This window comes from Phaseolus vulgaris, chromosome 6, assembly GCF_051622355.1.
Source record: "Phaseolus vulgaris cultivar YP4 chromosome 6, ASM5162235v1, whole genome shotgun sequence".
NCBI lineage: Eukaryota > Viridiplantae > Streptophyta > Magnoliopsida > Fabales > Fabaceae > Phaseolus > Phaseolus vulgaris.
Window position 1 is genome coordinate 27,804,980 of NC_143503.1, and position 22,405 is coordinate 27,827,384.

The 22,405-nt window shown below is 27.2% G+C and overlaps 1 protein-coding gene across 2 annotated transcripts; it reads left to right on the forward strand.

Annotated features, from left to right (window-relative positions):
- The first annotated feature begins 3,598 nt into the window (after positions 1 to 3,598).
- LOC137831812 (GRF-interacting factor 1) lies at positions 3,599 to 7,935 on the forward strand. Of its 2 annotated transcripts, none has more exons than XM_068639636.1 (4): positions 3,599 to 4,036; positions 5,187 to 5,263; positions 7,002 to 7,086; positions 7,296 to 7,935. In XM_068639636.1, exons 1-4 carry the CDS (start codon positions 3,956 to 3,958, stop codon positions 7,710 to 7,712), a joined length of 660 nt encoding a protein of 219 aa, XP_068495737.1. In that variant the 5' UTR covers positions 3,599 to 3,955; the 3' UTR covers positions 7,713 to 7,935. The 2 variants fall into 2 exon arrangements, with proteins under 2 accessions (XP_068495737.1, XP_090159590.1); XM_090303464.1 differs by lacking the exon at positions 3,599 to 4,036 and adding an exon at positions 4,291 to 4,502.
- Positions 7,936 to 22,405: the final 14,470 nt, after the last annotated feature.

Consider the following 22,405-nt stretch of genomic DNA (forward strand, 5'->3'; position numbering starts at 1 on the left):
CTATTTTAAAATAATTGAATCTATATCGATAAAGGGATTTTCTTTTTAACAGTTTTTTTTATCAATTTTACCTTTATATTAATATTTATTTTATTGTTTTATCTTGAACATTTCAGTCATTTCATTATTAATATTTTAAGTATTTAATAAATAATTAATTATTTTTATAATTAATTGGAATTTTATTTTTATAATTAATATTCTATCATTTTGTAAAAAATTGTTATCAATTTTAAATTTTGAATGACGTTTTGTACGACATGGAGTAGTTTTTTTTTCATATTTTAATATCTCTTAAAAATCGTAGTTATTATTTTTTCTTATCATTTGGTTTCTTATTATTTCTTTGCAAAAAAATATATTCTTCTTCACGGATCACCTATTCTTCCCATCGCAAATGTGGCATTGAAGCTTCTCCAACTTCGCCAATAGAATTTTGAGTCTATGATCTTTCTCGCGCGAGGAAGGAAAGAGGTTCGCAAACAGACCTTTAAAGGGTGCTCACACTCTCTTATTGACAAATTCATTTTTTATTCCTCTTTGACAAATTTATCATTCTTTCATTTTTCTTTTGTTTATTTGTTCCATTAGATTGAGAATTATTAATAAATATAAAAATATTATTTTTTTCTTTATTGTTGTAGTAATATTCTGACTTTGGAAATGTTAATGATAAAAATAAAAAATGCAGACAATTTCAATTCTTTTCTTATTTTATCTTTATATAAAGAGGATTCTCCTTTTTAACTATGATTCTTTTCTTATTTTATCTTTTATATAAATATTTGATTTTATTTCATGATCATGGGCATTGTGTCATTTTCTAATTTTTCTAAAACATTTGGTATATGGAGGGACTCTTTTGAATTGAAAGAGAGGTGGATGAGATTTTTTTTTTGAATATTTCATTCATTTTCTATTTTCTAAATAACTAATTATTCTTATAATTAATTGAAAATGTTTTTTTTAAAACTAATGTATTGTCATTTTGTAAAAAGTAGTTATCAAATTTAAATTTTAAATATGGAGTATTTTGAAAAATATGGAAAGAAATAATTTATTAGACTTGGGACGTTTCATTATACTTGGGACGTTTCATTAGACTTGGGACGTTTCATTAGTCGTGGGACGTTTCATTAGACGTGGAACGTTTCATTAGACGTGAAACGTTTTATTAGATATGAAACGTTTCATTAGACGTGGGACGTTTCATTAGACGTGGGACGTTTCATTAGACGTGTGATGTTTTGATTAGACGTGTGATGTTTCATTAGACGTGTGACGTTTCATTAGACGTGGGGCGTTTCATTAGACGTGAGGCGTTTCATTAGACGTGGAACGTTTCATTAGACGTGGAACGTTTCATTAGACGTGGGACAGTTTCTTAGACGTGGGACAGTTTCTTAGACGTGGAACATTTCATTAGACGTGAAACGTTTCATTAGACGTAGAACGTTTCATTAGACGTGGGACAATTTCTTAGACGTGAGACAGTTTCTTATATGTGGGAAGCAAAATTTTTTTATCTCTTCTTATTATTTGGTTTAATTTAATTTTTAATATTAAACATAATTATATATAAATGATAAAAATAAAAAATACGTTGTTTAATGAAAAAATAATAAAATAAATATTAATATAAGGATAAAATTGATAAAGAAATTGTTATTGATGAAAATTATTTACATAGATATAAATAATATGATGTTTCTTCTATTTGTTTACCGTTATAACTTCTCTTCATTTTATTTTAAAATAATGAATCAAATAGTGTGAATTTGGTCTTATAAAAAATGTTATTTTAAGTTTAAGTGAGAGAAAGCATTATTGTTAAAAGATAAAGACACAATTATTTATTTTTATTTCTCTAATTTTTTCTTTAAATATAAAAACGAAATGTTTGTTTATCAGTTTTGAATAAAAGTTTCACGTTGGATATATAACTACAAAATATTTTATCACTCTGCATATTTAAGATATATGTAGTAGAAATTATTTAGTGCTTCATTCAGATTTTAATATCACAGTGAAAACTTGACATAGATTAATAATTAATCTGATTGATTATTAGACAAAACAAAATATATTACTACTCCTTCTACTTAATATTAAATTCTTTTAATATAATTACACATATCAATGAAAATATTTAATTTTAGTATGAATGTATTAAATTAAAATTATTATTAATAAATTTTTAAATTATCTTCTTTCTATTTATTAATATTAATATAAAATACAACTACTCATACTATTAAATAAAGAAGAAAAAGAAACAGGAGGAAATGTAAATAAAATAAATTTAGAATTATATTAAAAAATTTAATGAATTAGAAATTTTGATTTGCTATTAAGTATCATAGAATACTTACTAACTCAAGTAAATCGCATTGATTATAAGACAAAGTATTAAATATAAATAAATAATTTATTATTACAGTTAATAAAAATCTGAGTTATGTTTAAAAATTTAATAAATTATTAAATGCTTATTTACTAGTGTCATAAATATTAAATGCTCTACAATATTAATAGCAGTTTTGCTAACTATGTACATGTGTATTACATTAGACATGTAACAAAATATTAAATATTTAACTGATATTTTAACATATATAAAGTTAGTTTTAATGTCGTTATTTTTAATCTTGTTTATTTTAATTAATTTTTAAGAGACTGGAAACTTAAATTTTGAGAACGTAAACTTAACTGATCACATTATTTCATTAACATTTCCGACTCGATTAGAAAATATAAATTTATTTAAAATTAAAGTAAAGGTAAAAAAAATAAATAAGTTTCTTAATTTGTGTGAAATATCATAAAGAAAATGAGAGAATAGCATTTAATAGCTCCACTATGATAAATAAAACTTTAATTAGTTTTTTTAAAACATTGAATGTGGAGAGAGAGAAAAGTAGTGAGATTTATTGTAACAGTGAAAGGAAAAAAAAACGCATGGAATAAAAGGAAAACTGAAAAAGAGGAGAACAATGATTTGCACGAAGATCCAGGTTAATAAGGGTGATTAGAGAGAAAAGGAGCGCGTGAAAAAAAAGCGCGTGGGGAAGCGTATGAAAGCATCGGAATCTCTGACTGAAATCCTACGTCACCAACATCTGTATAGAGGGAGACCTAAGAGGACAAGGACAACGCCCTCTACACATTGTCATGTTTTATGTTTTATGTTTATCTCCCACACTCTCAGATACTCTCTTTTACCCTAAATTCTTTTTCTATCAACCTATCAATATTCCTTTTACTTTAAAGTGTTATATATTGAAAACCATGTAATATATTACAACTAAAATGGAATAATTTTAAAATTATAATTATAAATTGATGTTATTATAGTTGGAAAAAAACATTGTCCTTAGTTTAAAACATGCTGTTTTGTAAATTTAGTTGTTTTTTTTTGGGAAATGCTAAAATTTACCTTAGCTGTGAGAAGAGTTGGTCAAATTTGTTCTCCTTGTGTCTCTGATGTCATCTATCACGTGATCTAGAGAGAGAGAGAGAGGAAGAGAACACGCAGTTCAAGAGAGAGCGACCCCATAGTGGAAGAAAGAGTCAAAACCAATAAAATAGTAATAGCCCCAAGCCCAATGTTTTTGTTTTCTCTTCTCTCTCTTTCACTTTCTATTCACGCTTTCTAACATCTTCTTCCGTGTGTGGTAGCATCATTGTAATAGCCAACAACACCCAAGGGAAGGGAAAAGTGGGAACACACAGAAAGCCAGACCAGACCCAGAAAGAGAGAGAACCCAAGTCTTGTTTCTTTCTTTCCCTCTTCTCTCTTCTCTCTTCTCTCTGCACTTCCACTCTTCCTTCATTTGCAGCCTTCACCTTTCTTTCTTTTCTTTTCTTTCTTAGAGAGAGAAATTACCCATCATAACATAACATATCATATCATCATATCATATACTATATATAAAGAGATAATATTGCCTGAGAGATGCAACAGCACCTGATGCAGATGCAGCCCTTGATGGCAGCCTATTACCCCAACAACGTCACCACTGATCACATTCAGCAGGTCCTTCCCTCTTCTCCCTTTCTCCACCTATTCCCTTCTCTTCTCTTCTCTTCTTACTCTTACTCATCACACATATATCATACAACACATGTCTATGTATCTATGTATGTATATGTTATGTGTATGCATTCATTCATCATTCATGTCCCCTCTCCCTCTGCTCAGGGCCCTTTTGTCTCAGCACTGCTTGTGGGTCTTCTATTGTATGCCACTTTTAGAACCGTTTCCTTGTGCCGCTGCTTTTTAGTTTTCCTGTTCACACCCTTCTCTTATTCTGCTGCTTCTTCCTTGTCAGCTTCTGCTACCGCTTACGCTATTTCTTTCATCTTCCACACGCTGTATAAATATTCTGTGTACATGTGCTGTATCAGAGCTTTTATGACGCCTGCTTTTTTTCTCACCGCTTAGATCACATTTTCTGTAACCTTTCAGATCATACTATCTCATTCTCATAATTTCCTGTTTGGTATGCCATTCCTTAACTCTACCAACACCTCCTTCGCCCTCTTCTTTTAATGCACTTGCTTTAACTATACCCTCTCTCTGACTCTTCAATACTTCTTTCTGCTACTTCCATCCCTCTTTCACACTTGCTATTAATGCTCTAATGGCCCTCAAAAAACCTGAAATTTCATGTATAACTCTTTCAAGTGTATATCTTTTTCTCATTGAGGTAGATTTTGATGACATGCCTGCACTTGTGTATTAGTATTCAGATTTCATCAAGGTAACAACTTTTATCATAGGGAACATTTATAAAGCCGGTAAATGTTTGATCCAAGGGTGCGGTTTGATTAAGATGGTGCAGTTCTAGTTATTTACACAAATGGTAGAACAATTAAGAAGTTAAGACAGACAGATTGAGATCAGTGGAAGATATTGATTCATATACTATTTATAGTCTTAGTATATATTTACTACATGTTATTAACTAGAGTAACACTCTTCATTGTTTTCTAACATTCTTAAATCTACGTGCATCATATGGTGTTTTTTATTTATGGAAAGACAGTCCAGCAACAGCAAGGACTTTCTGTAACACTTGTTGGTCCCCTTCCCATTTATTTCATTATTTTTCGCAAGATTTATATGATATTATGATGATGTTAATCCTTGGTTTGACCTTTTACCCCCTTTTCTTTACAAACAGTACCTGGATGAGAACAAGTCCTTAATCCTGAAGATTGTTGAAAGCCAGAATTCTGGCAAGCTGAGCGAGTGTGCCGAGTAAGAATTAGACTAGTTATCCTTCTATATTCCAATTGAATTTTGTGTTTCTCATTTCCTAATCTAGTAATAATGTCTTTTAGTGTGTTTAGTTCTACATTCTATATGTGCTTTTTCTCATCCTACTTAGAAGTCAATAGTTATAGTTTTCACATCTCAAATTTGATTTCTTGTTTTCCAACAAATTTTCAGTATGGCAACTCTATGCTACTTCCACACTGATAACTTGGTTCAGTTTAATTAACTGTAATACCCTTGCGAACTAGATAGGGGACTCACCATCCCATCAAATATTTACATATTATGGCAGGTAAAGATTAAGCTTGTCAGCAAACTATCAAATGAAATTTGAAAGTGTGCCAGAAGAATGTTGCTGATTTGGTGTCATACACCAACCTGAGTGAAATTTACGTTATGTGATGAGCCTCTATTTAAATATTTAGGTAGGGCCTCTATTAGGATAACATAGGGATGAGAATGCAAAAAAAAAAAAAACACACTGATTTCAATAACTTGTTAACTCCATTAGGAGACATCTTACTGGGGAAACTAAAAAAAAAATTGATATTATCAAAGTATTAGAAATTAATATACATTTGAGTTAAAAGGAATCTGCTATGATTTAAGGTTTTCTTGCAGATTTTGCTTAAAGATACTATCTACAAAATTTTGACATTGTTTTTTCAAAACATAATACCTTTTTTATATATAAACTTTGCAATGTCCATGACTTCTAATCCTTTTCTGAATTTAAGTTTTGGGTTATCTTGTTTGATTATATCATGTGCACTTCTCTTTTGCTAGTTTCTTGTAAGATCTTTATTGTAGATGCTTTTAGTTCTTATATTCAATATGAAAGAGAAGTTGGGTGAGATTCTCACACTTTCTACATTCCCCACATGAATGGACTCTTCTGATTTAATGCTGTTTCTCTCAACCCTTTGATTCTTCCCTATCCTTTACCAAATACCCACCTTTCTCTCCAGAAAATTCTCTAGTTTTCTCATATTTCTGCAGTACAGAAAATAACTTGTTTACAATATGTCGTTCTATAATTCTGAAGATTCATTACTGTCAACTAGTCAGTCCAAGTGTATGATTTTTTGAAGTGAAAAAAAATAGAAGAAGTCATTGAAAAAATCTTCCTTCAGACGATTCTTTTATTTAAGTTTTGGTTTTGGATGTAGAGTCCAATGACGTCATTTGTCAATGTGTAACTGACTTCATTTAATGAAGTGAAGCTTGGTTGTTAGATGCAGTTGAAAGTAATAATGTATGGCTGAATTAACTTAATTATATTGAAAGGTTTCTAGTGGAAATCAAACTTGGGGTTGTTCCGTATACATAGAAAAAGAAGGGTTTTCTCCTCAATATCTGGACTGCTAGTGCAATCGTGCATTTTCTATTTGTTCAAGTATAGGTTGTGTTAGATGTAATATAAAATCCCTCAAGAGATTCATCTAATTACTTAAGCTGTTGAAATACTTCTTGAAGTTGAACAATACTTCTTATGATCACTCAAGAAAATTTCCCTTTCAAAACTAGCTTTCAGAGTTGAGTTGGGCCTATTTTGTTCTCAATTTTCATATGATATCAAAGTCTAGTGTAGTCTACTCTTGGCTATATCCTTCATTCAGAGATGTTCAGAACTAACTAGGCATGAGGGGATCTTAAGAATCTCACATGAGCTAACTTTTGGAGTTGATCTTAGACCAAGTTTATTCTCAAATTCTTACAGGAATCAAGCAAGGCTACAGAGAAATCTCATGTATTTGGCAGCAATAGCCGATTCTCAGCCCCAACCACCCACTATGCCTGGTCAGGTACATGATACCTTATCAAATTTTGCACTCATAACATGTCTATATTTCAATTTCCTCTCACATTAACAATCTCTTCATTCTTTATCTATGGCATTGAAATTGGTAGAAAGTAATTTTTCAACCTTTATCTAGACATTGCCTGAACCTCCAGCCCTTCATTGGCAACTCATGCATCTTTCACTACTAATTTAATGTTTTTGATGATGCAGTACCCTCCTAGTGGGATGATGCAGCAGGGAGCACACTACATGCAGGCTCAACAAGCACAGCAGATGACACCGCAACAGCTAATGGCTGCACGCTCCTCCCATTTGTATGCGCAGCAGTCATACTCAGCACTTCAACAGCAGCAAGTCATGCACAGTCAGTTGGGGGGGAGTTCAGGACTGCACATGCTGCAAAGTGAAGGGAGCAATATGAATGTGGGATCAGGCAGTGCAACAATAGGAGGTTCTGGAGGATTTCCTGATTTTGTCCGTGGCCCCACAGGGGAGAGTTTGCATGGAAGGAGCATGATTGGTGGAAGTGGCAAGCAGGATATTGGTGGCTCAGGTGATGGCAGAGGGGGAAGCTCAGGTGAAGGGGGTGAAAGCCTTTACCTCAAGTCTGCTGAAGATGGAAACTAGGCACACAACAAATGCCAAAATTACTGCAAACTTTTGGTTAGTTAACTAGTTAGGAGAAGTAGGCAATGACACCAAGGGCAAGTAGCTAAGTAGCTATGTGCAAAACTTGTCTGCTTATATAATGTTTGTTTACCTTGTAGTAGTGCTTGAGGCAAACCCTTGCCTTCATCTTTCTGCACAAATTAGTACATTTTCTGCCTTGATCAAAAGCATGTTTTTCCTACCTCTGCTGTTGATTTTATCAGAATAGTTTCTGTCACATTTTTAGTACTATCTTCTGTTTCCCTGCATCACTCAATGAATATTTCCTTGTAGATAATTATAATTAAAACTGATAGTAAATAAATGTTTTTAAATAAAAGTTATGCTGTAGATTTATAACAACTAATTTCAATTTTGATTTAAGACTATTTTTAAATTGAGAGTCAAGAGATCCAGAGCATTGCTTTTCATGTTAATTTTTATTTATTATAGGGTATAAATAGATTACATCTCAACTAACCTTCCTTTCTCTAACTTTAGTTAAAAAATTTCTTGAATTGATTGGCATAGATATCACTGAGCTCAATGTTATGATAGGAATGAGATTTGAATTTAGATCCTATATGCAAATTATTTGAACTTTTATCTGACATGGTGAATTAGTTTAGTTAAATCTAGCAGATACAACACATTGTGGAGCATAAAGTAGATTCAGTTCTTTAATAGAATTAAGTAGAAAACCATTGGATTTTTTTCTGCCTAACTTCAGTATGTGATTTGTATATTTTAAGGTTTAATTATTTTTATTTTAATTAGTTGAGATTATTTAGAATTAATTAAGTTTAATTTAAAAAATAAATCAGTTTACTTTTACAATAATTCTTTTAGTTTTCAATTTTATTTTTATTTAAATTTCTAGAGATTTGTCTAGAAATTGATATACTTAATAACTTTAAAAGTTTGGAAGCTAGGGAAATTTTAATAAAATTTGAAAGATTTTATAGGATTTGAAATTAGATCTTAAAGTTTTGAGTTTGTTTTAATGTTTGATATTTCGTTATTTTATGCTTTACAATAAAAAGTTTAAAGTATTGTAATCAATTCAATGAAGAACTTTTAAAAATTCATAGGTATATTCAATATTGGAATTATAATTTATCTATAAATCAAATTTGAAATAATTAGATAAATTGAAACAATTATGTGGGACTTCTTGAAGGTCTGAAATTTGGAATCATATGAAAATTTAAAATATTTTCATGGGAGTAGATTTGATTGATTTTAAAACTCAAAGAGTTAATTGATAAAAAAAATTAGAGCCTGTAATTTCAGATAGTTTTATTTGAAGGGATCAAATTCTAAATCTTTTAAATTTTACAATATAAACGTGTTTTTTCAATCCAATAACATTGAGTAATACATAATAGTTACTTAACAAAATAAAGGTAAAGATATGTACTGTTTGTCTCATATACCACTCTTTAGTCAAGATAGTCTCATTTTTAAAGTTTTCGCAAATTAATACACTTCTTAGCAATTTTAATGATGTATTTTTTTTCTTGAAAATATTAATTACACCATCTTCACATCCAAATATTTTAATTCATGATTCTATTGAAAAGTAAAAAGTGATTTCTCTTGCTTAATTAGAAATAAACATACTCACAAAGAGCTACAACTTTTACAGAAAAAAATGATAGTTTAACTTGCACTACAAAGTCATAACTAATGATCCAAAAATATCATTAGGACTTTAAACTAACAAGGATTCATCCTAAAACTCTAACAATCACATCACATGCAAACACTTATGTCCAAGTACATAATAGAACTTACTCAAAAGAAAAATGAGTAAAAATGAACTCAGTTTAACTAAAATTTTGATTGAGTAACTTTGTTCTATTCACTGTCTGAAGTTTAGTGGTTACATTTGATCGTCAGTCTGATGAAAGAGGTGGTCAGAATCTTAGAGATAATGCAAATGAGAAAAAGAGACAAAAATTTAGAGAAATGGTGATTATATTAAAATGAGACTTGAATAAATGATTTTTTATTTATATACACTTTTCACTTTAATAATAAAACATCCATGTGTCATTCTAATTAAACCACTTATACTCTAAAACTATTTTCTAGGTCCTTTTGTGAGTACTTGTCCTTCTAAACATGTAATTAAGGAAAGTTAGTCTTATCTTTTAATCCACTTTAGGCTAGAAGATCTCGGTGTGAAGATGACGTGGTCATAAGTTCCAAAACTTTATTGCATGGTTTGCTTGTTGGTTTGATTGAGATAGATGTTAATTAATGGAAATGATTGAAAACTTTAAACAATTGGATAAGTGATTGATTATTTAAATTAATTGTGATATTCATTATGAAGTTTAATCTTGGTTTTTACTTGACAAATTGGGTTTTAAAAATGAGGTATACTTGTTCTCAACCTCAAATCCACTCAACGGTTTTCTCTTACACTTAAGCAAAATTACATGTAGAGTTTGGGGTACTCTCGGTCTCGAATATGCTCAATGAAATTCCCAATTTGAGTTACAATTTTTAGGGTGCTCTTGACTCCAAATTCGCTCACCAAAATTTCCTTGTGCTAAGCGAATTTGTCTCGGCTTAAGCCCAAACTTTATGGGCTCGAGCCATTTTGACAACAATTGTAATTTTTGCTTAGCTATTTTTTTCCTTTTCTATAAGTCATGATATTCAATGAAATCTTTTTTAAAATTTATCATTTTGTAAATTGAAAGCGATTACAACATTTTAAGATCTATGTTTAATTAAATTTAAGGTCTATGTTTAATTAAATTTATGCAGCTTAAAGTGTTTAAAATAAGTAAATTTAACAATTATCGAAATATAAAGTAAATACTCATTTTATATTTGATTGATTCATGAAATTTTAAATAGCATGTGATTATTGTTGATGTTTCATAATTGTAAAGTATAATTTTTTGTGTGATTGAATGGTATGTTGACAAATGAGATAAAAAATAAATAATGTGGAATGCGATCGAGACATGGTATTTTCAGGAAAGAAATACCGTGTTGAGATTGTTAGAATGTGCATTGATTATGGATTCTTCTAGAATGAGATATACTTATTCAATTGGTATATTGAAATCATATAAATAAAGTTGATCAGGTGGTGAGAGTCAACGGAGATTGGAGATTCATATGAATTTGCCTGTGATTTGAAAAAACATCTGTATGACAAGTCATATGAGTTAACCTTATCATACAGGTTGGTTGGTTGAATTGATTCATATGCAGATGTGGTTGTGTGGATTTCACAACAGGAGTACTATGACAGGTGCAAATCTCTAAGTTTGAATCAATATACGAGTCTTCTAAAAATAGAGTCAAGTGTCTTTGTTTGGATGTCAATGAATTTTTGACATGAGTGGTATTAAACTATGTCAGTGGATTTCTGACATGAGTGACATGAGTGATGTGAAACATACAATATTTGGAGACACTTGATTGTTTCATATATTTAAAATAAATGAAGATTGATGATTCATATGATTATGATTGAATGATTCAAATGTAAAGTTTCATTAAAAATTTAAAAATCACTAACTTACCCTGTGTTTTTTTAAATCTACAATGATGATATGTGTTGCATCTAAGCATATGATGTTGGAGGTTATATGACTCCAAAGTGAAGATGATGAAGTTTTTTTTTTATTCTTTTGATGTTTTGTTTTAATGATGTATATAATTTAAAATTTGTATATGAAAGAATAATATTTTATGACATAATAATATGATGATTGAGAGTGTAATTTTTAATTTAAAATTAAAAAAATTTAAAAACGTATGAGTAAGTAATTTTATTGATTATTATTATAAAAAATACTCAATTCGGTGTAAATATAAAAAAAAATCTCTCTCTGGTTTGTTCTCCTTTTCTGAGTGGTGTCTCGAACCTTTGATTTGTATGACGATGGTTTCTTGATTTATCTTTTAACTCAAATTTTTTGAGTTGAGTTAGGATTGTTTTGTAATTCTAGGCGTCTGGCGGTGTGAGTGTTGAAATGAAGTATCTTAAGTATTTTATGTTTGTATAAGGGTTGGGTCACTCCTGAATCCTGAAATGGTTCACATTTATTTATTTTTTATTGTAAAAAAAGACAATTATCATGTTTAAAAAGGGTACCCATTTTAGTCATAATATAAAAATTAGGTTGAACTTATAATTATGTTGATCTCACTGGGTTAAATATTGGTTTTAACAATTATTATTACTCTACCTGAATGTGATTAAAAAATTAAAAACATTTAATACAAATATTAAGAAATATTTAATGGGATTTCATAAGTGTATTTCATAAAATAATTTTATTTTTTGAAATAGAATATCAATTTTCTTTTAGTTAAATCTTTCACATATTTCATAAAAGAATTTTAAATTTTGAAATAGAATATGATTTTTCTTTGATTACATCTTGTAAACCTTATTAAAAATAATGCATATGAATTTGAAAACATTTATTGTAAAAATTATTAATCTTACCATACATGGATTCATTAATAGATAATAACGTAAAAAAAAATCTTCAAATTGTCAATGTATTTAAAATAATATTTGTTCACGTTTCTATATATGCAATTATATGTTTTTTGGAATTATATGTTTACATTTAACAACATCGTGTTAAATTTTTAATTCACGTGAAATTAAAGTATTTATGATTAATCTCTATGTAAAATATCTTAATTTTTTTCAGGTTAATAATAATACTTCGTATAAAAAAAAGTGACTAAAATAATATAATATTGTCTCCCGATATATATGTAATAATTTCTTTCTCTCTCCCAAAGGAATAACACTTTGAATATGTTAAATCTATTTTTTAATTTTTTATCGTGTTTTGTTTTGTTAATTATTTTGGAGAAGAAAGAAGGAAGATCAAGTATGTCACTCAAAATAAATTTTGTGTTAAGAAAATCATTAAGTAAAACACATCTATACGTCTTAATCATAACATTAACTTGATAATAAATAGTATTAAATATTTAATAAAAAAAATTATTAAATAGAAATTAATTTTAAAGACAATAAATCATTAGTTATTATTAACTAGATTAGATGATATGTTAGACTAAATAAATTATTGATATCTAAATTAGTTTTTAATTTTTATAAATAATTTTAAATTTATTTCTAATTAGCTACCAAGACTTTAACTATCACTAATTTAATTAATAATTTACATTATTCTTATAAATACACATAAATGAAAATAAGATAAAGATATACATTTTTATAAATATACGTAAAAAAAAATAAAGATATATAATTTTTATAACAGTTAACCACAACAAACAATTGTTTAAGTAGATAATAAACAACCTATAAATTTAATATTTCATATAAGAATAATAATATTCAAAATCTTAGTGTGCATTCTAAATAAAAAGTTATAAAAAAAAAAATCTAATAAAAAACTCAAAAGACGACTTCAAACCACTTTTATCTTTAAATTCCAATCAAGATTATTTTTTCCATGAGAACTTTGACCCTATAAACACTACATATCCTTTTCGCTCTAAAACAATGCATATCCTTTTCGCTCTAAAACAATTCACAATATTTAACAAATTAAGAAAATAACTCCTTCCAACCAACAAAAACAAACCAAAATTCTCCGTCATTCAACAACCTACAACATCTTCTCTACAAGTGAAATAATACTATTACATACGGTCAAGAGAGAAAAATCAGTAACAATCATTGTTTGATTATTATACTTCCATAAACACTAGCATAAACGTATTGAATACGTATCATACAAGTAGACAGGGTGACGGCAAAACCGAGCGTGCAAGTTCTTTCCAGAAGTAATCTTCATCCAACTCCACAGAACCAGTGATCAACGATCTGTTGTTGTTGTAATGATGAAACTCCCTACCATCTTCTTCACTTCCACATACATCTCCACTTTGCATGACCCTTTCATGATGCATCAGAGTAGAACCACGTCCAACCTTGTTGGAGTCCTTGCCCGTGAGTTGTTGAACCACTGATCGAAACTCAGAAGCATCGCAGGCCCTCACCAACACAGGGCTCGATATGTAGGTTATTTTCACTGTTTTCTTCTGAGTTTTATTCATTATCTTTATGTTGCTGGAGTCCTTGCTCTGGAGGTAGAAATTGGGATCGTATCTCAGTTTTCCCATTCAAATGTGTGTTCTACTTCTAAAGATAAGTGTAATATGTTTGATGAGTGTAAAGGTGAGTGTTCTATGGCGCTTTTATAGCCTGAAATTTGAACTTGGTAATGAATAGTAAGAGGTGAGATTTCGTAGAAGGAGGGATATATATTATTTAATGTTTGAGGAAGATGACAAATTTGGAAAAAATGTGGAATGGGTGTAGAAAAGAGCCATGGCTATGATATGTTATGTTACTACTACGTGTATGGGTGAAGGGTTTTGTTTCGTTTTCATTAGGTGACTCACTCTTATATTGTTCTAAAATGACTGCGTAACATGGTCCTTCTCTGCTTTCCTTTTGTTTAATGTTTTTTTGTTTCATTTTTTACGATGTGGTTGTTTTCCAACTCTAGTCCTCACTATGATTCTAATATATTCCACTCCTTCTAGATTGCAAGAAAGAGCTTTAATTTGGGTTTGATTCAACTAATCTTATCTACGTGATTTCTTTCATTGATTGGTTTTTTATATGATAAATGAGATGAGGTTGGTGCTTTTTTATTGTTCATTCTCTGGGTGTTTAGAAAGTCTGTAGCGTGTTAAATAAAATAATATATGTAAGATTTCACATATCCAGAAAAAGAAAGTGAATAATTTTATAATATTTTAAGATATTTATTTTTATTAACTTGTGTCGACCAAAACCGAGTTAAAACAAAGGTCAAGTCATGAAAAGCAAAACCTTCGATGCACACTCTGACAGAATATACATAATTGTGATAAATATTCAAACTCAGTCAAAGAAACGGGGTTAAGGTAATCAATAATAGTAGAGCGGTATTTATTTTTACAAAAGCAGGGTAATTTTGTTTTTCATTATTACCTAAATGAACATAATTAAAAAAAGTTGGCATTGGATAAATCGTAATAATTAAAAAAAGTTGGCATGGATAAATCGTGTAATGATTGCACTGTAGTCATTAAACTGAAATAGTATATTTAAATATGATTTATATTTTTTCTTTTTTAAGAAAATCGTATATTGAAGTACAATTTGTGGGTTTTTTCTATTTTTGGTTTTGTATTTTTTTCATTTAAAATTTCTTTTTTTTTTAAAGAAAATTATACATTGAAGTATGACTTGTGTGTTTTCTTTTTAATTTTAGTTTCGTAAATCTTTTCAAATGAGTTTTTTTGTAATTTTTTTAATAAATATTGAATATTCAATGTTGGTTTTAATTTTTTTAAATTAACTTATTGAACTTTATTTATTTAAAAATATTTATTAGTTACAATATCACAAAAGTGAATAGTAATATTCTAATTAACTGTCTCATTAAAAAAATGGATTTAACCAGAGTAGTCTTTTATTTGTGTGAAAGAATATAGTATATGCAATGATATATTTAACACATTAATATCTCATCAACAACTAAAATCCCACAATTATGTAAATTTATAATATTTAATAATCTTTCATTCACGTTCAATTAACAATAACTTTTACTACAATACGACATTTTGGATAACTAACTTTAATCACAACATTTCTATCAATATGCTCGTCAATCTAGTTTTCAAATTTTTTTAATGTTCAAATATTTTAAACATCATATCATAACATGCATCATCATCTTCATACAAATTACATACACTTATAATTTTTTTGCCTTCCAACTAATTTTTTTTCTCCTACATCAAATATGTTTGCCACTTACAATAACACAATTTTCAACATATCATTAATGAATTGTTATAGACCCACGTCTTCACATAAATATGATCATGAAATTGAAAATAAAAAATATGAATATGAAGATGATAACACTAATAACGATAATATTTAATAAATATTTAATCACAAATTTTTATACAACTTCAATCACAAAAACTTAAACGACAAACTAAAAAATTAACTTGTGGGATAAACTCTCACAAATAAATATTTTCTTTAACTTTGTGTCTTATTTTTCTAAATCAATTTCCATTTTTTTTATATATATATGGTTCTTTAATATTATTATTTATTTTCAAACAGAGTCTTATTGTTTTATATTTTTCAAATAATGAACCACATTATTAAAAAAACATATAAATGAAAATAATTACAATAAATAATTATAAAGCATAATCAAATTAATATTTTTTTGTAATATAAATATTTTAATAAAAAAACAGAGAAAAACTGAAACCAAAAACGTAATATTCAATTTTTGTTAAGTTTTTTTGTAAAACTCATTTTCAAAAATTTGCAAAAGCAAAATTAAAAACAATAACACACAAATCGACCGTACTTTAATGTATGATTTCTTTAAAAAAAAAATAGAAATTATATTCAGTCTACTATTTCAATTAAATGAAAAAAAATTGCAAAATAAAAATTACAAAAATCACACAAATCGTATTTCAATGTAGGATTTCTTTAAAAAAAATAAAAATCTTATTCAAGTAGGATTTTCAGTTAAATGAAAAAAAATAAATATTTCAATGTATGATTTGAATTAGAAGATTGAATGCAGTCCAACATCATATGTTTAGATGCATGATTTCTTCTTTTGAAATAGTGTTCCAAGACATTATTTGTCTACTATAATAATTTGTTTTTTCAAATATGCCTATATACATAATATAAAAAACAAATTACCCTACTTTCGTAAGGCGCATGCTATTTTTTTTAGTATGAAAACGAGTTAAGGATTTTCTGGTCCTAACTCAAAATAAGTCATTTTATTATTAAGCCTTCGTATTTTATTTAAGTTTCTATGTTTTAATAAGTTAAGTAGAGATATATTTTATATGGTAGTATAAGTGTGATGGAATGATTAAAAGAAAATAAACTACTAAAAAAAATTATAAGTTTAGTAGAAATATATTCTATATACAGAATCAACTATTTATATTAGTTTATTGGAATATTAAACAATCGATATCATCATATAACAGTTTTATTTAAATTTATTTTAAATATAATCCTCTAATAATTGCTATAATATTATTATCTTTAGAAATTATTATTAATGTAAAAGTTATATATATTTAAAGAGATTTTTATTTATCACATTTGTCAAATTCTTGGTCATGTGTGTTAATAAAATAAATTGCTTTTAAAAAATGGTTTTTAATTAAATGAAAAATAGTTTGTGAAAATAATTTACTTTTGATATTAGTGTGTGCTTAGTTTTCAATTTAAAAGCTCAAAAGTATGTTGAGGAAAAAAAATTCCTGTTTGTTTATTTTTTAGGTGTCATGATTTTAAATAGAGTTCTAATATATTTTATCTAGAAAAAATAATGTTATTTTTTTAAATCTCGGTTTGAAAATAAATTTCATGTAATAGATATATTGTATTCCAAACATATTTAATCTTTTGTATCTTAAAATTATTCTCTCTAAGATTATAACAAATAAATAAAGACAATATTCCACTATTTTGTAAGTAAAGTCAAGAGTCAAGACTCAAGGTTATTGAAGTTCAGAAGAAAATGACATTTCACTACTATTAATCATTCAATCATTCAAACAAAGAATGAATAAAAAACCAAACAAACAAATAACATGTTCTTATCAATAAAACCAAAAAATATATAGAATCCAATGACTGTCACATGAAGATAGACATGTGATGTTTCTCTGGGAAACTGAAGGTGAATTAACTCTTTTCAAATTGAGATTCCTTTGATGGAATTTGTACTTTTGAAAATAGATTAAATATATATTTCTAGATGAATTTAATTGTATTTTGAATCCTTTGATTTAGTGTTAATATTTCATTAAAAAATTCTAAATATGATGAATGATTGTATCACTGAAATTCAATAAATGGAATACCTGTAGCATAACTCCTCCTTGTTCGTATCTGAAAAAAATTTAAAAAAGAATGTCTATATCAATAGTAGCTTAATCTTACCTATATATTCAATAAAATATCTCCATGTATAGAATAATTGACATCCTTTAAGTACTTTAGAGATCATTATTTCACACTTTTTATATTCATTTATTTAAGTTTTGAATAAATAATTTTCTAAGTTTAAATGTTATTTTTATTATTTTTTATTGTTAACCTTTGTTAGATTTGAAAGTATTGGTTTAAGGATATAGAGTTTTATGAACGTCAAAATAAGAGAAAATAAACCATATCAAAGCTTATATTTTCCTTTTCTTTACTATTTTCATGCATTTGTCTTTTAAATTTAATAAATTTATAGTTTATTAATTATTTTGAATCGTTTAACAATTATAATAGTGTTTATCATCAATACATTTAAGATATTGTTTATTTTAATGTTTATAATTTCATTAGGTCATATTTTATTTTTAAAAGACATTTTGATAGATTAAGAGATGAAAATGTATTTAAGTTTATGTAGTTTGAATTTACACAATATAATACTACTAGATATACCGAAATAAATTTTACAATAAAAATTGATATCAATAATCAAACTTTATAATAAATTGATATCCATATATATATATATATATATATATATATATATGTGTGTGAACAATTTGATCTTGCAATCACTCTACTCAAAATTAGCGAAAACCTTTAAATGTATAAGTTTGTTGCTTTTAATTGTGTTTTCAATAACAATGTAAATTTGTGGATATGTATTATTGGCAGTAGTGACGTGGCTAAACGTCAACCATCTAATTATATATGATTTCTGTACGTATGAGTGGTGGTATCATTATCATAGGAGTTTTTGCCTCCACATTTTCATAAATACTTTATATATTTTATATTTAAAATATTTATTTTACAATTATCTTATTTAAATTTTGTATTTTAATAAAGTTTGAGGTTAATTCAATCATTAAATAAGAATAAGTTTAATATTTTATTTACTGAACATATTATTAGAAATTTGTTTTTTTAGAAGAAAAAAAGAATTGGAGAGACCAATTGAAAAACCTTTAAAGAATAAGTCAAATATATAAACTTTTTATTGTTAGAAGGTTGAACATGAGTTTTCTAATACTTGGTGAAGAGGTTTAATGTGACTAAGATTTTTGAAGTTGAATATACAAATTCTGATGTTGGAAAGTTGAACGTGAGTTTTCTGAAACTTAATGTAAGAAGTCTAACATGACTCCAATTTTTTTGGAAAAAGTATACTTAAAATTTTCTATTGAATTAGTTATACAATTTGATATGTTCAACCACATAATACATTTGTTCGGCATTTTTTCCAAAGGAACGAGAGTGTTGTGTGAATTCAAAAGAGTTTAAAGAGTGAGATTGAATTAATGTAAGTACTCTACACATAATATAACACCTAATTTATTCAACTTCTGGAATTGCATTAATGTGCTATAAGAGGAAATTTGAAAGATTTTTTTTTTGCGTAAAGTGAGAAATTAAGTAGATTTTTTTTTTAAATATTACACATAATACTTTCTTATACGGATAACCATCATTCAATTATTTCATAATTAATTTTTTATTTATGAATAATAAAGATATATTTAAGATATCTCACAATTAAATTTGTATTTATGAATAATAAATATATATTTGCGAGTGAAAAATTCAAATTAAATAGGCATAAAGTACATATAATTGAGAAAATGTTAAGTTTAATTTTCGTTTCCACCAGCATAAATTTTCCAAATATGGTTGTTTCGCTCTTTAACATATTCAATTAGATTCTTTTTTTTCTTCTTTTTATTACATTAATTTTTAGATCTAAATAAGCTCAGCTTAGGGATATTTCAATATTATTATAATTAGTAATGTTAGGTTTTCAATTTAATGTGTTTGAGATGTTGTTTAAATGTTTGTTTTATCAACAAATAATTAAATTAAAAAAAATATTTGTTTTATCAACAAAGAATTAAATTAGAAAAAAAGTATTTAAGAGATATTTTAATTTGTATATAAAATAGTGTTTGAGGCTAAACTGTCTCTTTAGACTGACTTTACATAAGTGGATTATGTTACATTCATTCCATATCAACAAACACATTATAAAGTCATACATTATGAATCCATACATTACAATGACATAATCACAATATCACTTAGACAAAATGGTATGATCTATCTCTATATCTTTGACACTCTCAGTCTTAGCAGCAGTTGCAACAAATAGTTTTCTTCAACCTTAACAATATTCAATGTTTACAGTATGGTTTGTGTTTTTCATCGTTACAATATTGCAACTAGTATAATGAGTATGGCATGAGATATAAACTCTATCTACCTGGATTTACACCATAGACAACCTTTCGTGCAACTTAGGCACAAAGTTACAATTTCACCCAAGTAAAAGAAAAATACACTCATCAACAAGGACCTCAATCAAAAGTATGACAACTGTTTCACTTAGTCGAATCACGTCCCTTGTATTTTCACAACAAATATTTTATGCATATTTTTGGGTCTAATTATCAATTGGAGTATGAAAAGTTGACAAAGGTTTTACTCTCCAAAATCGGTTAAAGAGTGTCTCATTTTCTCCTGTAGCTTCGTTTCGTATTCTCTGATAAACATATCTCACTAAGTACAAGTTATCCTCTTTTTTCCATTCCCACAAAGTAAATAATATGTTTTTTTTTTGTTTTATCTTTAAAGTAATCTTGCATTAAAAGTAAAAGTGGATATTGGATTCCACCCTTTAATTAGTTAATATGAATACGAAAGAAAACAACATAAAATGAATAGACAAGGATGAAAAACACTAAATATATAAACTTGTGAGAGGTAATTCTTGTCTAGCTAGCACAAAATGCATAAAAGTATTTTGCACATGAACCATGCACACCTCACAGTACAAATCCTGGTTATAAGTGGGACAACTTTATCATGATCAATTTGTTGAAAATTTTTAGTAAGAAAAATTGAAAAAATTAATTACCACCAATAATCAATAATGTATACATATAAGACAATACAATATTATCTTAAACTAAAACATCAAAGTTTAGAATTTGTGATTTTTTTTTTTTTATACATCACTCAACTTTCTCATGTCTATTAAATATGAGACTTTCAATGAGTAAGAGCTTCTAGGTGTGTTAGAGATCTTGACTCCCCAATTTTTTTTTATACATATATAAATAATATTTTTAAAAAATTTAATATATTTTATATAGTTGACACTTTCAAAATTTGTATACATCTATAAAAAAAAATTTGACACCCCTAAAATATTTCCTAAAGATCCATCAATATTTTCAATAACATATTTGTATTTATAAAAGGACGGTGATCTTGGTGTTCATATGGATCATGGAATATTATAAATCTAAATACTACTTTCTAGTTTAAGCAAGATGTTGCAGCGGATGAATTAATTAATGTCTTCAACAATAACCAAGTTTCTGCATTCCAAACATTGATTCAAAGGCCACAAGTTTTAAATTGCACTTGATTTTTGACCTATGGACCAGTCTACATATGTGCAATATAGATTCTACTATTTAGATCGCAAACGCTATAATTATTATAAGGAAACAAAGTAATCACTAAATAAAATTATATTTTCTTCAAGACATTGACATGTTGTTTCATATGGTCAATAATTGGAAACATTTTGTAAACTATTATTGTTATTTTTATATATCTTTTTCTTCATCATGATTAACATTTATTTTTCTTAGGACTATGATTATGTTTCACAATAGTATATATAGATTGTAAGTTTTGCTGGTCATCAACAGACAGTTAGTTAATTAACCATATATTTTTTTAGCAAATTAAAAATGATCGGATAAAGTCTTTATTTGGGTGATATATACTTGATCTTGGGACATGAACATATAATTAGTCAAAGAAGCTTTTAGAATGTTTATATTAATTAAAACAGACTTAACTAACTTGTGGAATAATCTTCATCTCTGTGCCTGTAATTAGGTTCTTTAACATCGAATTGATTAGAAAAATAATCCAAAACCAAATCTATTTCTTTTAATTTTTGGATTTTTTTTGTTTTAAATTCAAGTTGAAATGAAAAAAAACAATTAAACCGCATGTAGTATTTCAAATTTAATGTTATATATTTAAAATTAACTGCGATGTTTAGTTTATCTAAACTTTATACATTGATGATAGGTATCAACTTTATAGCTCATAAGTAGATGTTGATTTGTTTGCCTTAAAGTGTGTTAAGAATTAAAAATACGAAAGTTGTGTAGAGTTTGAATATTTTGTGTTTTTTTTTTATAAATTTCTTATTATAGTTTTCGTAAATTTATTTTTCTTTAATTGTTTTTATTGAATTTATTTCCCTTGACTATTGTTTGTAGGATCACTGTGAAAGGTCAAAGTTTGAATGTGGCTACGTGGAAATATGGTCACGAAGACCACCTAAAGATTATAAATAAAATAAAATAAATTATTACGACAATTTCATCCAGTAATGAAGGTTTTTTTTTAATGTTCGAGGATTGACCAATCACAAAAGTGTAAAGATATTGTTTAATTTACTTAAAGTATATAAATCTTTTTTTTTTATGATCTCATGATGTCACACTGATATTTTAGATGCATTTTGGATGATTTTAATGTTGTTATCTCGACTAACGATTGCAAAGGAGTT

Bases quoted from the DNA above. Each gene is read 5' to 3' on its own strand.
- LOC137831812 (XM_068639636.1), top strand. From the start codon at position 3,956: ATGCAACAGCACCTGATGCAGATGCAGCCCTTGATGGCAGCCTATTAC. The intron at 4,037-5,186 runs GTCCTTCCCTCT...CTTTACAAACAG, and splicing joins CCACTGATCACATTCAGCAG to TACCTGGATGAGAACAAGTC. The intron at 5,264-7,001 runs GTAAGAATTAGA...AAATTCTTACAG, and splicing joins AAGCTGAGCGAGTGTGCCGA to GAATCAAGCAAGGCTACAGA.